The sequence below is a fragment of the Muscardinus avellanarius genome (genome assembly GCF_963383645.1).
Source record: "Muscardinus avellanarius genome assembly, chromosome: 5".
In the NCBI taxonomy this organism is placed as follows: Eukaryota; Metazoa; Chordata; class Mammalia; order Rodentia; family Gliridae; genus Muscardinus; species Muscardinus avellanarius.
The window spans coordinates 116,543,540-116,558,253 of record NC_137790.1 but is presented as its reverse complement, the minus strand read 5'-3'; the positions used below and the strand labels follow the sequence as shown (position 1 = coordinate 116,558,253).

General features: G+C 43.9%; 2 protein-coding genes across 4 annotated transcripts in view; one reads left to right on the top strand and one right to left on the bottom strand.

Annotated features, from left to right (window-relative positions):
• Window positions 1-14,714, bottom strand: part of MED12L (mediator complex subunit 12L) — a gene marked incomplete at both ends in the record, with an annotated part of 383,094 nt that overhangs the window by 215,204 nt on the left and 153,176 nt on the right. The window lies entirely within an intron of this gene.
• Window positions 12,160-13,176, top strand: P2RY14 (purinergic receptor P2Y14; the record flags this gene model as incomplete). The annotated part of the gene is made up of 1 exon (XM_080695438.1): window positions 12,160-13,176. One exon carries the CDS (start codon window positions 12,160-12,162, stop codon window positions 13,174-13,176), a length of 1,017 nt encoding a protein of 338 aa, XP_080551564.1.

Genomic DNA, 14,714 nt, shown 5'->3' with positions numbered 1-14,714 from the left:
CCCAGCATTCGGGAGGCGGAGACTAAAGGATCATGGTTCACAGACAGCCTCAGCTACTTAGCGAAGCCCTTCACAACTGAGTGAGACCCTGTTTCAAAAATAAGAACACTAAAAAATAGGACTGGGATGTAGCTCAGAGGTACAATGCCCCTGGGTTCCATTCCCAGTACTGCAGAGAGAAAGAAAGAGAAAGAGAAAGAGAAAGAGAAAGAGAGAGAGAGAGAGAGAGAGAGAGAGAGAGAGAGAGAGAGAGAGAAGAAAGAAAGAAAGAAAGAAAGAAAGAAAGAAAGAAAGAAAGAAAGAAAGAAAGAAAGAGGCAGGCAGGCAGGCAGGCGGGCGGCCAGGCTGCAGCTACTGATCTTTCAAAAGGAATCAATACACAAAACAGGGAGAAAGTACCCTGCATAATATAAAATAATAAATATAAAATATCTATAAAATATTATACATTTTAATATTTTAATATATATTTATAAAATATTATATATTAAATATAAAATAAATATAAAAATATGTAGAAGTGAGTCCCATGGGCTAAAGAGTACATGGGACTCACTTCTACATAATATTTTTACTTCCGCATAAGCTCTGCATATTTATACTTTCTTCCTTTGGCTACAGAACATTGAATTTGAAACACACATACAGGTGGCTGCTATTTATTTAAGGTGGAAAAATATGTTGCTTTGTCACAAATAGGAATCTGTCCTCCAACTGTATAGCCAGGGGACGTCCACTCATGGCCTGAGCCCCAAGGTCTGAAAATCTGAGCGCTGCCTGCCTAGCTGAGAAATGCAAGCACAACCTCAGCGAGGCAGAAGGAGGTCGGAGATCCACTTCCTTGCCTGGCCCCAGGGAATCGAGCCTCTGATTCCAGACACTGCTGCAAAAGAACAGCCAGGTGTGTGGGGGTGGGGGGGTTGCACCTAAAAAGACCTGCAGAAGCAAGGGCAGGTGTGCAGAGCCTGACCCAGGGGGGCGGGGGAGGGCCTGGGAGACAAAGGCGCTCTTGTAGTCTGCTAGAAGCTAAGTCTGACTCACTGTGGCCCCAGTCTTCCCACTGAGTTCCCTAAGCTACCAAGTATCTGATTTTTACAGAAAGAGGGACCCTGTGAGTAGCTTCCACTCTGTGGTTTTAAGGGATGCAAAGACTGGCACGCAGAGGCACTCAGCATCTCTCGCGATATTGAAGCTATTAAGAAATTGAGCCGCACTCTAACCAAACCCGCTGCATCTAAATGAATGCTGTTAACCACTCTGTTGCATCTTCTGCCCGCTATTTCGACAGAGCAGCAGGACCAGCCCACTTCACGTTTCTGGGCTTTAGCCTACAGCTTCCTTATTGTTGATGAAAATACAGTTACGGTGCGGCACCGACAAGAGAGCTGAGTTCCCTCCCTGCATCAGAACGCTAGCAAACACGCCCGCTATTCCAGTGCTTCTCAACTGGAGAACATTTAGAAACGCCTGGAGACAAAAATGTGGTGCTAGTGGCACCTAGTGGAGAGAGGCCAGGGATGCTGCCAGAGGGCCCATCCACAAAGAACTGGAACCAGAAAAAAACCATCAGCCAGCTGAGGCTGAAAAACCTGGACCACCGCAGCGATGGAAGTAGGGCCTCAGATTCTCCCTGACTGTCCAGGTGCAACTCCTGGTACAGAGGAGGCTACGGAGGCGAGGCCATTCCCATGGCCTCCAGAGTCAAGCGTTCAGAAGACCAGGCAGCAGAGGGCACGAGGCGTCTGCACCACACCGTGCCCTCTCTAGCATCTCCCAGGATCCACCCGCATAATCACAAGACAGCAAAGGCGGACGGCCTCAGAGGAGCCCGCGGTGCCAGCCTCGCGCTCTGCAGCACGTGCTGCTTTGAGGAAAGTCACTAGAATGAAAACCAGATTAGGATATCATCAGTTTATTATCCATGCTCATCCAGCCTCCCTCGCAGACCCATCCGAAGGGTGGCTCTACCTACAGCAGATCCTCAGGAGTCCCGAACAGCAATCCAGGAGGAAGTCAAAATACAGCTATGTGCACACTTTGGTAGAGGAGGAAACTCTCAGGTGCCTGAGCTAGGTCTAAGAAGATATGAGAATTAATAATCACAACCCCTCAATGAAAGCATATGACCATGGCTCTCCTCCAATTGTAAATTATGCTAATGCCTGGGTGCCACTGACCTAGATTCTAACTGAAGGCGAAGTCCACGGGTTATAGTGACCAGGAATTACTCCTAATCAAGTTAGGCCAGAGGAAGAGCTCACATCTACGGACAGAGAAAACTGACTAAGAGACCTGTTGTCCTGCCAGGGTGCCAGGAGGATCCATGGCATCTTCCAACCAATGTGGAAGATCTGGCTTCTACCCGCAGAAGGATCTCCACTACCCAGATATCACGCTATTGGTTTAGAGATAATTTAGATACAGTTATAAATATCCAACTTATACATTTCTGCTTGGATATCAGCATATAAGACAGAAAACCGAATCAAAATCAAACTTTAAAAAGCATCCATTTTAGGCACTTTTCAGAAAACTGGTAAAAGGAGGTTCTCCATGCAGTGGTACTGAGAGAGAAAAACAGGAAAAACTGAGGGTATCTGACACCTTACAACTCAGATCCCAAAACCAGCACACACAGTCGCAAACACTTACACATGCACATGCCTTCCCTTTAAAAAGAAAAGAAAAGGAAAAGAAACGAAAGAAAAGAAGCCCGGCGTGGTGGCTCATGCTTGTAATCCCAGCATTTGAGAGGCTGAGACTGGAGGATTGTGGTTCATGGCCAGCCTCAGCTGCTTAATGAGGCCCTTTGCAACTCAGTGAGACCCTGTTTTAAAACAAAGAATAAAAATAGGACTGGGGGAATAGCTTGGAGGTAGAATGCCCCTGGGTTCCATCCCTAGTACTTAAGAGAGAAAAAAAGGAAAGAAAGGATGGATGGATGGAAGGAAGGGGAAAGAAAGGAGAGAGAGAAGAGGAGAGGAGAGGAGAGGAGAGGAGAGGAGAGGAGAGGAGAGGAGAGGAGAGGAGAGAGAGGAGATGGGGGATGGGGGATGGGGGATGGGGGATGGGGGATGGGGAAGGAAAGTGCCAGAGGCCCTGTGTGCCTACTCCTGCTGACATAGACAAATGAGTCCTTAAATTTATTTGGAATAACAAAAGGTCCAGAATATCCAAAGTAGTTCTCAGCAACAAAAACCATGCAGGAGATATCACAATACCTGACTTAAAACTATACTACAAAGCCAGTGTAATAAGAATGGCATGGTACTGGCACATAAACAGATACATAGACCAATGGAGCAAAATAGAAGACCCAGAAACAAGTCCACACACTTTCAGCCAATTGATTTTTGACAAAGGGGCCAAAAACATACACTGGAAAAAAGATATCCTCTTCAACAAATGGTGTTGGCAAAACTGGTTAACCATATGCAGAAAATTGGAAATTAATCCCACTTTCTCACCCTGCACAAGAGCCAATTCAAGATGGATCAAAGACTTGGAAATTAGACCAGAGACCTTGAAGCTCCTTGAAGAGGGCAGAGGTCCAACACTACAACACATAGGCACAGATAAAGACTTTCTCAACAAGACCCCAAAGGCACAAAAAATTAAAAGGAGAATTAACACGTAGGACTGCATGAAACTGAAGAGCTTCTGTTCAGCAAAGGAAACTGTCAAGAACTTCAACCGAGAGAAAACAGAATGGGAGAAGATTTCGCCACCTATACCACCGATAGAGGACTAATATCAAGAACATACAGAGAACTCAAGCAACTAAACACTAAGAAAACAAAGCATCCAATAACAAAATGGGAAAGTGAACTAAATAGACATTTCATGAAAGAAGAAATTCAAATGGCCAATAAATGCATGAAAAAATGCTCAACATCATTGGCAATCAGAGAGAAGCAAATCAAAACTACCCTGAGATTTCACCTAATTCCAACCAGAATGGCAATCATTCAAAACACAAACAACAACAAATGCTGGCGAGGATGTGAGAAGAGGGAACTCTAAAACATTGTTGGAGGGATTGCAAATTAGTGCAACCACTTTGGAAAACAGTATGGAGGATCCTCAGAAGAATGGGAATAAATCTACCATTCAATCCGGAAATACCACTGTTGGGTATCTACCCAAAAGAAAGGAAACCAAACTACCAAACTAATGCATGTGTATCTATGTTCATAGCTGCACAATTCACCACAGACAAACTATGGAACCAGCCAAGATGTCCATCAACAGATGAATGGATTACAAAACTGTGGGATATGTACACAATGGAATTTTACTCAGCCATAAAAAAATTACAATTGCGGTTATTTTCAGGGAAATGGATGTATCTTGAGGACATTATGCTAAGTGAGATTAGTAAGTCACAAAAAGTAAGGAATCGGATGCTTTCCCTAATATGTGAAAGCTAGGGTGAAAGGGGTGATAGGAGGAACTCCAGGTGAAAAAGGAGATTCTATAGAGGAGCAAATAAGGCAACCTAACTGTGGGGATGGGAGGTGGGGAAAGGGAAACACTTAAACCACATAATGTACTTATTCATATCGAAGTCAACCACTAAACCAAGCATGGGAGGGATGGGGAGGGAGTAAGGTGGGGACTGGGTGGGGGCTGGGTGGGTGATGTGTGTACTTATGCCTACACAAGTTTTTTACCCCATTAGGATGTATAAATACAAAGCACCAATAAAAAAATTTTAACCTTAAAAATAAAAATAAAATTATCTTCAGGCTATGGTATACAGAAAACACAATAAATTTTAAGTTTAGACTTGTGTCTCATCCTCAAGATATCCATATACATACACACACACACACACACACACACACACACACACATACATACAAATATTCCAAATTACTACATAAAACTATCTTCAGGCTCTGTGTATATAAAGTATACAGATAATGTAATACAATAAATTTTAAGTTTAGACTTGGGTCCCTTCCTCAAGACAAATATATATATATATATATGCCAAGCATTTCAGATAAAGCCTATTCAAACTGTGCTAGGCTTACTGGATTTGAAATTTAGAAAATATAGTAACAGATGAGCTAAAGTACAACCACCCTAAGCCATCCTGATCCTGCTTCCCTCCCCAGGAATAAGCAAGCAGAGTACTAAAGTTGAGTATACCATTCCCAACCAAGTACATGTCAGTTCTGCCCTGGGGGTGGGAGGAGAACACGACTCAAATGGTCCTTGGGCCGGCAGGATTTTGTCCAAACTCCAGACCTATGGAATCTTGGTCTTCATTTCAGCAAGATCCCCTGGTGATGTGCATGCACATTAACGTTAGAGAGAAGTACAAGTTCAAATAATTCACCCAAGTAACGACCTAGACCAAGGCAAACACCAAATGCAACCACCACTTCACCACACCTAGTCTCTTCCTATCAGACAACACTGCCTTTGCATGTCGCCTCTGCAAATTCAACCTCGGGCTCTCAAGCCTGTGATCATTAAATGAGTGCCATTTTGTCCCTGTCTTGCGAGGCCCAGGAACATTGTCGATGGCCACACCTGGAGGAATGCGCTATTCCTCCAGTATACATCAGCCAGGAATTCTGCTGCACATCCCACAGCACAGAGGGCAGCCCCTCAACAACCAGTATTTATCTGTCCCCACACGGCAAAAGGACAAATGTTTTCAAAAGGAACGCTGGCATTGGGTCTATGATTTCCTGGCTAAAAAGGCCAACTGGTCTTTGTTTTTGGTTTTTGGTTTTTTGTTTTTGTTTTTGTTTTGTTTTGGTTTGGTTTTTTTTTTTTTGGTTTTTTGGGGTTTTTTTGGTGGTACTGGGGTTCCTGGAAGCCCTTCTACCTCCGGGCTACACTCCCAGACCTATTTTTACATTTTTATTTGGAAACAGGGTCTCCTAAGCCAGCGCGCGCGGCTGGCTTCGAACCTGTGCGATCCTCCTGTCTCTGCCTCCCCAGCGCGGGGATTACAAGCGTGCGCCACCACGCCCGGCTAAACAGGCCAACTGTGAAACTCAGTAATTTGGAGAACTGATGTAAACATTCGACTCATAAGGAGAAGAATATAAACCAGTAATCCAAATCTCTTCATGTTCCGTATTCACAAGCAGAGTTGCCAAGTTTCCCCCAAAGGTTTATAGCTAAATCACAATGTCATCAAAAGCCTGTACAAAAAAAAAAAAACAATCATCAACACACAATCACACAAGCTGAATCTTAAAAAGAAGCATGTACATACTTCAATAAAACCAGTCTGCTAAATGTAATTAATTGTTCATTTTCCTCCTATAACACAGAATCCGTAATGATGAAACACTCTGGCCGCTTCGAGATGGCATGTAATCACTGGGCTAGATTACTTCATTGAACGGAGACCTCACCTCTTGCGAAATAATTTAAAAGGTAATTGAAATATTGTCAAGTATTATCAAGAGCTTTGTAAATTTCATCAAAATGCTAGTGAAGGCTGGGCGTGGTGGCGCATGCTTATAATCCCAGCATTCAGGAGGCTGAACCGGAGGATCTGAGTTCGCAGACAGCCTCAGCTACTTAGTGAGGCCCTTTGCAGCTCAGTGAGACTCTGTTTCAAAATAAAGAATAAAAAATAGGGCTGGGGAGAGGGGTAGCTTGGAGGTAGAATGCCCCTGGGTTCCATCTCCAGACCCACAAAAAAAAAAAAAAAAAGAAAAGCTAGTGAAGGAATAATTGCTTATCTTCAGAGACAGTAGAATTGTACAATTAGGATGGTGGAAAATGGTCCATACATAAAAGAAAAACAGGTCACCATATATATAAATACAGAAAATGAGAAATGAGCTAGAGCTGACTGAGCATGACTTTATTAAGGGGAACGTATTTCTGGAGTGACTGTGTTATTGGATATAGCTACATCAATTAAATTGTGTCCAAAGAGACAACCCTGAGATTACATGGACGTTCCAAATTGAAAACACTTCATGTAGCACAACTCTATGATGGTGCCCTGCACTAAGGAACAAGGGCACTAGCTATTGGGAGATTTCTGAGTTTTTGACACTGACATTCTTTGTAGGTGTGCAAAAATGGCCAAACATGGTGGCACACACCATACACATCTGTAAGCCAAGTACTTGGGAACCTGTGATAGGAGGATCACGGGTTCAAGGACAGCCTCAGCAGCATAGCAAGATTCTCAGCAACCTAGTGAGACCTAGTTTCAAAACCAAAAAAAATTAAAAGGGTTTGTCTGGGTTTTCCGTTTAAGAGAGAACGTACATCTAGTCATTTTTTAATTGATGTTTTTTGTTGTTTTTTGTTTGTTTTTTGTTGTTTTTTTTTTTGGGGGGGGGGTTGCGGGTCTAGGGATGGAACCCAGGGGCATTTGACCTCCAAGCTACACCCCCTGCCCTTTTTTTTATTCTTTATTTTGAAACCGGGTCTCACTGAGTTGCAGATGGCCTCACTAAGTAGCTGAAGCTGTCCTCGAACCGTGATCCTCCAGGCTCAGCCTCCTAAATGCTGGGATTACAAGCTTGTGTCACCATGCCTGGCTCATTTTTTGGACTAGCTATACTCAATATAATATTCTTGAGTTTCATCCATTTTCCTGCAAATGGTAATACAAGCTAAAAAGATATTCATAAATAAGGGCAACGTCAGAAAATGAGCAGCGGCTCCGGGAAAGTGACTGAGGGGATCGGGGATGGGGGGAACAAAGCAGAAATGCAATTAGTAGAAATGAAGCTCTGACTTCCAATCGCAAAGCCATGATGGGGGAGGAGGCAGACGGGTGGAGAAGGCCCAGTGGAGGAGGCACCAAGGGTTGTGTACATGAATTTTTCTGACACTCTGCATGCTAATATTATGGAAATAACAATGCATCAAATTTAAAAGGGAAGCAGGGGTGCTGAGGGTGTAGCCTGGAGAGAGGAGGCCCCTGGTTTCAATCCCAGTATCAAAAAATAAAATTAAAAATGGTAGCGGAGGGCAATCTATATGATGTTCCTGTCAAATTTGTCTTTGGGCCTTGTAAATCCCATTTTGCCATAGTCTATAATTATGTTGCCAAGGGCTTCAAGGTGACAGCAGTTAGAGGCTGTATCGTGTGCATCATCCGCTGATTCTCGTCTAAATCTGTGAAAGAAGGATGAGGTGCACCCAGAGATGCTGAACACCTGCGCTATTAAGTGTTCCCTTTGTGAGTGTGGCACTGGGAATCGAACCCCGGGGCATTCTACCTCTAAGCTACAACCCTGGCACTTACTTTCACTTTCTCTCTCTCTCTCTCTCTCTCTCTCTCTCTCTCTCTCTCTCTCTCTCTCTCTCTCTCTCTCTCTCTCCCCTCTCTCTCCCCTCTCTGTCTCTCTCTCCTCTCTCTCTCCTCTCTCTCTCTCCTCTCTCTCTCTCCCCTCTCTCTCCTCTCTCTCTCTCTCTCCTCTCTCTGTCTCTCTCTCTCCTCTCTCTTCTCTCTCTCTCTCTCTCTCTCTCTCTCTCTCTCTCTCTCTCTCTCTCTCCCTCCCTCCCTCCCTCCCTCTCCTTCTCCCTCTCCCTCTCCTCTCCTCTTCTCTCTCTCTCCCTCTCTCTCAACAGTCTCACCTAAGTTTCTGAGAGCCTGGCAAAGTTGTCTCTCCTCTTTCATGGGTTAGGATGCCCTGCTGAAAAACAGTGAATCCAATGAGTAAGAGTTGAGGTGGGCGATTGGGGGATGGGGGAGAAGAACACTGGTCATACCAAGAGATTCTTCATTTTCACTCTGATTCATCCAGTGTTTATTTAATTTACATTTGAACATAAAAACCACATCAGAAGCCAGGTGTGGTGGTGCACGCTTGGAATCCCAGTACTCGGGAGGCTGAGACAGGGGGATCGCGTGTTCGCGACCAGCCTCTGCTACTTAGTGAGTGAGGCCCTCTGCAACTTAGTGATTGAGACCCTGTTTCAAAATAAAGAAGAAAAAATAAATAGGGCTGGAAGTGTAGCTTGGAGGTAGAATGCCCCTGGATTCAATACCCAGTAACACACACACACACACACACACACACACACACACACACACACACACGTCAGGATGTGACTGCTTCCCCCATTTTCAAAATGACTAGATGTTCTAGTAGGTCCCTTTATGAGAATATTAAATATTCTGGAAAGGAGACTAGGCAGAAACCACAAGGTCAAAATGATAGGCACCTTTCTTAGGAGCCTGTCCTCTTCTGTATGCAGGACATACTCCCACCTCTGGGTCTCACGATACAGTTGCCCTCACTTGCCACAGATACCTTCCGAGAGCTCTTCTGCCACACCGTTCTCAGGTGGGCACCCGCCTGACCCACCCTGCAGAAGAGGCCGCACACACTTACACATGTGACCCCACAGCCCTTCACCATCAGCAGCACTGCTCCACAGAAACCTGTCACATTGAAGAGGTCAAACGTTACCACCAAGAGTGCCTAGGAGTTTAGCTTCAGCTCGCTGCTCATCTGGAGGGTGCCTTGGGAGGAGGCAATTTCCCCTGGCATGAGCCTCTGGCATATTGGGACAGATAAGAGCACAGGAAGAAAATAAACCCTTCCCCCAATGAGCTTCTCGCCCTGGCCAGCAGGTCTCAACCCCTTCCATCCTAAAACACAGACTCTAACCTACAACAACTTTCAAATTGCCCAAATTCAAGAGTGTGCTTGGGGGTACAGCACAAGCAAGCCATGGGTCTTCTCTCCACATCCAAAGAAATGACTGCTCTGGAAGCTCGTCTGGGTCAAGCCAGCCCCTCCACCAAACAAAGGGAAAAGGGATCAAGAGAGCCGGGCGTGGTGGTGCACACTTGTAATCCCAGCATTCCGGAGGCTGAGACAGGAGGATTGCAGTTCATGGACAGCCTCAGTTACTCAGTGAGGCCCTTTGCAACTCAGTGAGCCCCTGTTTCAAAATAAAGAACAAAAAATAGGGCTGGGGCTATAGCTCGGAGGTAGAATGCCCCTGGGTTCCATTGCCAGTAACTCAAAAAAAAGAGGGGGGTGTAAAGAGTTTGTACGTGCAGTTCTCAGCACTTCGAGGAATCCGAGACCACTGTGCTAGACCTGTGGCTACAGACAGACAGCTCTGAATTTCTAAGTGCCAATACCGTGAGAAAATGACTTTATACAGTTTTCTATAAGAAAAAAAATTGTGTCTCTGAGGAAATCATTTCTAAGAAATATTTTATTATTTCTATATATAGTGGTTTCTATAATATTTCTAAAAGGAAAGGAATTTGGATGTCATGCAGTCATTTCTGGGGAAATTCCTATTTCACAACATAATTATATATGCCATAGTTCTTATTTCTCACAGCTTTGTGGGGGGTTTTTTGTTTGTTTGTTTGTTTGTGGTGGTACTGGGTGGTGGAACCCAGAGGCTTTCTACCTCCAGGCTATACTCCCAGACCTATTTTTTATATTTTATTTGGAAACAGGGTCTCACTAAGTTGCCGAGAGCCTCACTAAGTAGCTGAGGCTGGCTTCGAACTTGTGCGATCCTCCTGTCTCAGCCTCCCAAGTGCAAGGATTACAAGCGTGCGCCCCACGCCCAGCTTCTCACAGTTTTTATTTAATGGACTCAAGGGATTCCAGTAAGTACAAAGCATCTACCATGGGTGCTGTCCAGGATGTCCACGGGGATGCTGGCCCTTGCACAAGGACATCAGTCAGACCTGGAGGCAATAGCAGGATGTGTTCTCTCAAAATGCAACCCACTGTCAGGGGACAAGTTACTGACTAGACACAGACTCTTCCATGGTAGAGAGTTTACAAAGGAAAACATGTTCCGTCCACTCACAGTGTGGATGTCAAATGACCCCCAAAGGCCTGAGAATTAAAGGCAGGATCTCCAGAATGGAGCTACTAGAAGGAGATGGAGCCTTTAAGAGGTGGAGGATAATAGAAGGTCCTTAGGTCATTCCAGGCATGCGTTTAAGGGATTGTAGGACCCCAATCTCTTCCTCTTTGCCCCTGGCTCATGATGTGAGTGGTTCTGTTCTGCCACAAGCTCCCACCTTGCCTTGCCATGGGCTTAAAGCAACAGGGACAAACAATCCAGAACCGTGGGACAAAATAGACCTTTCCTCTTTACAAGCTGATTACCTCTGGTATTTTCTTATAGTAAAAGAAAGCTGACTAACACAATATAAAGTAAGAACATATACTGAAAGGCCACAGTGATTGACAAGGAAGCAAATGCATTATATCTGGAGTCAATATGGGGGTGCAAAAGGAAGACAAAGAATAAAAGCTGTTACAAGGATCTGTAGAGAAAATGATGCGGGTGCTTTTTTTCCTCCACAGGAAGTCCACAGACTGGCAAATTCAAGTGGCTACAAATATTTCTACTTTTGCGTTTGACATACACAAAGATAAAATAAAGAGAGACATTGTTAGGAGGAAAATAGCACCTGGGTTGGCATGGATATGCCTTCTGATGGGGAATGCTAATGAATCTAGGTTCTGCATTTCCAAAATTCCCTTCTTCTCATTTTGGTTTTACTTGCACAGTCTACCACTCACTGCACAAAGCTCAATGCCACGCCCCAAACACACAAAGACACAGGACACACTCTAGCCTCCCTGAACCCCTGGCCCTCCACAGGCTCCCTTCCCCACCATTCCAGACATAAATATCTTACAAGCAGGAATTCATGCCCTGCTTTCCCAGTCTGCATATTCATTTAACTCACAAAAATTCCATCTAATAGCCAAAATAATATGCTAAGAATAGGATGATTAAAAATGGCATAGTGTGAAGCAACAAATAAACAGAAGCACCTTTTAAGACAGCATTCAAATGGGTATTTCCTAGAAGTCTGGAGTTCTAGAGGGAACCATTATCATTTTTTTGGAAAAACACTGTTTCCCACATTACCTAAAAGTTCTCACACCAACCTGCTTCACCAGTTTTCTCTTTACTGTCACCTGTCCACTTTGTTCTTCCCTTTCACTTGAAAGAACAGGAGTGAGAGGCGGGTGAGGATGGAGGAAGAGAGGGGAGAAGGGAGGAAGGAAGGTGGAAAGGACCTAACTCATATGGAGTCAACAGTTCAAGAACTGGGTGAGCTTCACTATCTTTCTTGCCAGTGGCTTGGAGGCCGTGAAGTATCTTTGAGTAACTAGTTCACGTCTCTTCCCAGGCTTTGCCACCAGACGTCACGAGATGACCAACTGGACCGCCACTGAGCCCCCAGCCCAGCCCTGCTCCCGGAACACCCTGCTCACCCAGCAAATCATCCCTGTGCTGTATTGCGTGGTCTTCCTAACAGGGATCCTCCTCAACGGGGTGTCGGGGTGGATATTCTTCCATGTGCCGAGCTCCAAGAGCTTCATTGTGTATCTCAAGAACATCGTTGTGGCCGACTTTCTGATGAGCCTGACTTTCCCCTTCAAGATCCTCGGGGACTCCGGCCTGGGGCCCTGGCAGCTCAACGTGTTCGTGTGCAGGGTCTCCGCCGTGCTATTCTACGTCAACATGTACGTCAGCATCGTGTTCTTCGGGCTCATCAGCTTCGACAGGTATTACAAAATCGTCAAGCCCCTCCTGACTTCCTTCATCCAGTCGGTGAGCTACAGCAAGCTGCTGTCCGTGCTGGTCTGGATGCTCATGCTCTTCCTTGCCACGCCCAACATCATCCTGACCAATCAGAGCGTGAGGGAGATCACGAAAATACAGTGCATGGAACTTAAGAACGAATTGGGACGGAAATGGCACAAGGCATCCAATTACATCTTTGTGGGCATTTTCTGGGTGGTGTTCCTACTGTTCATCATTTTCTATACTGCTATCACAAGGAAAATCTTCAAGTCTCACCTGAAGTCCAGAAATAATTCCATCTCGGTCAAAAGGAAATCGAGCCGCAACATATTCAGCATCATGCTTGTGTTTTTTGTCTGTTTCGTGCCTTACCACATTGCCAGAATCCCCTACACAAAGAGTCAAACGGAAGCTAATTATAGCTGCCAGTCCAAAGAAAACCTGCTCTATGCGAAAGAATTCACGCTGCTACTATCTGCGGCAAATGTGTGCCTGGACCCCATTATTTATTTCTCCTTATGCCAGCCATTTAGAGAAATCTTATGTAAAAAGCTGCACATCTCATTAAAAGCTCAGAAAAACCTAGACATTTCCAAAAGCAAAAGGGGAAATACAATACATGAAAGCACAGATACCTTGTAAGTCCCCACCTCCTTCCAAATGAAGGCTGGGTACACACTGCTATTATCTTCAGTGACACAGCTATTGGCTAAAAAGATGAAAGAAAAGCCAAGCATGGTAGCGCACGCTTGTAATCCCAGTACCTGGGAGGCTGAAACAGGAGGATTGCGGGTTCACGGCCAGCCTCAGCTACTTAGTGAGGCTCTCCGCAACTTAGTGAGACCCTGAAACTGTTTCAAAGTAAAGGATAGAAAATAGGTCTGGGATTGTAGCTTGGAGGTAGAATGTCCCTGGTTCAATCCCCAGTAACTTAAAAAAAAAAAAAAGAATGAAAATGAAACATGGTTGATAATAATATCACCAAGCATTATGATGCAATATCAACATTAAATCCAAAATCCTATTATTTGGTACAAAAGTAAACTTTTTTTTTTTTTTTTTTTTGGTGGTACTGGGGTTCCTGGAAGCCCTTCTACCTCAGAGCTACACTCCCAGACCTATTTTATACTTTTTATTTGGAAACAGGATCTCTTAAGTCAGCGTGGCTGGCTTCGAACCTGCGCAATCCTCCTGTCTCCGCCTCCCAAGCGCGGGGATTACAAGCGTGCGCCACCACACCCGGCCAGGAGTAAAGTTTAAATAAAAGCTTCCATGCTTTTTTGTAGCACCAAAGAAAGAAATTTCTATCAGATTTTTCTAAGACTGCCCACTATTTTTCTTTATAAGTAAAAAATATATTACACATAGTTATTTAATCCTATTCAATGAAAATAGAAAATTTGAGCCCATAAAAATTAGTCTGGTTAGTTCAAGTATAACTTAAGATAGAAAATATTAAGAAAACAGGAAGAAATCAAAGAAGCATAGATATCCTCTTTCTCCAAAGTAAAGACATAAGTTGGTAAAATATGTGACTATTGTCAAAAGCATCCTGCAAGATCAACTTTAAAGAAGACAAGTTTGATAAGGAGCTATTTGCAGTAATAAGTATTCTCTTATTCGAAGCGCAGTTAGTAGATGTCCAGAAAAAAACACACATTTAAAAAAAATACCTTACTGGCTTATCTCATGTCATTTCCAACCAAGTGGTACTTTGTAATAAAAATGTAAATTTTTCTGTAGTATTTTGAGGATATTAAATACATGTTAAATGTATCTTATACAAAGACTTCTTAAACCTTTAATGAGCCTGAAGTTGCAGTATAAGGCTGTCTTAAGAGGACTCTGTGGAAAAAAGCTAGATAGTGCCATGTGTTACTTCGCCAATTTTATGGGGTGGGCAGATAGGATGACCGGAAAACATATGTGTGTGTGTGTGTGTGTGTGTATGTATATATATATATATATACACACAAACATATATACGTATATATGTATATATATGTATATGTTATATAAAACATATATATATATGTATACACACACACACATCGCACAACAATATTCTCTTGTAGAGTGGGAGGGATCACTTTCTTAGAAAGAAAATAGACTTGATAAGAAGAAAATCTTAGCATCCTGGTGGACCAAACCTGTAATTTTTGCTACTTGGGAGGCTGAGG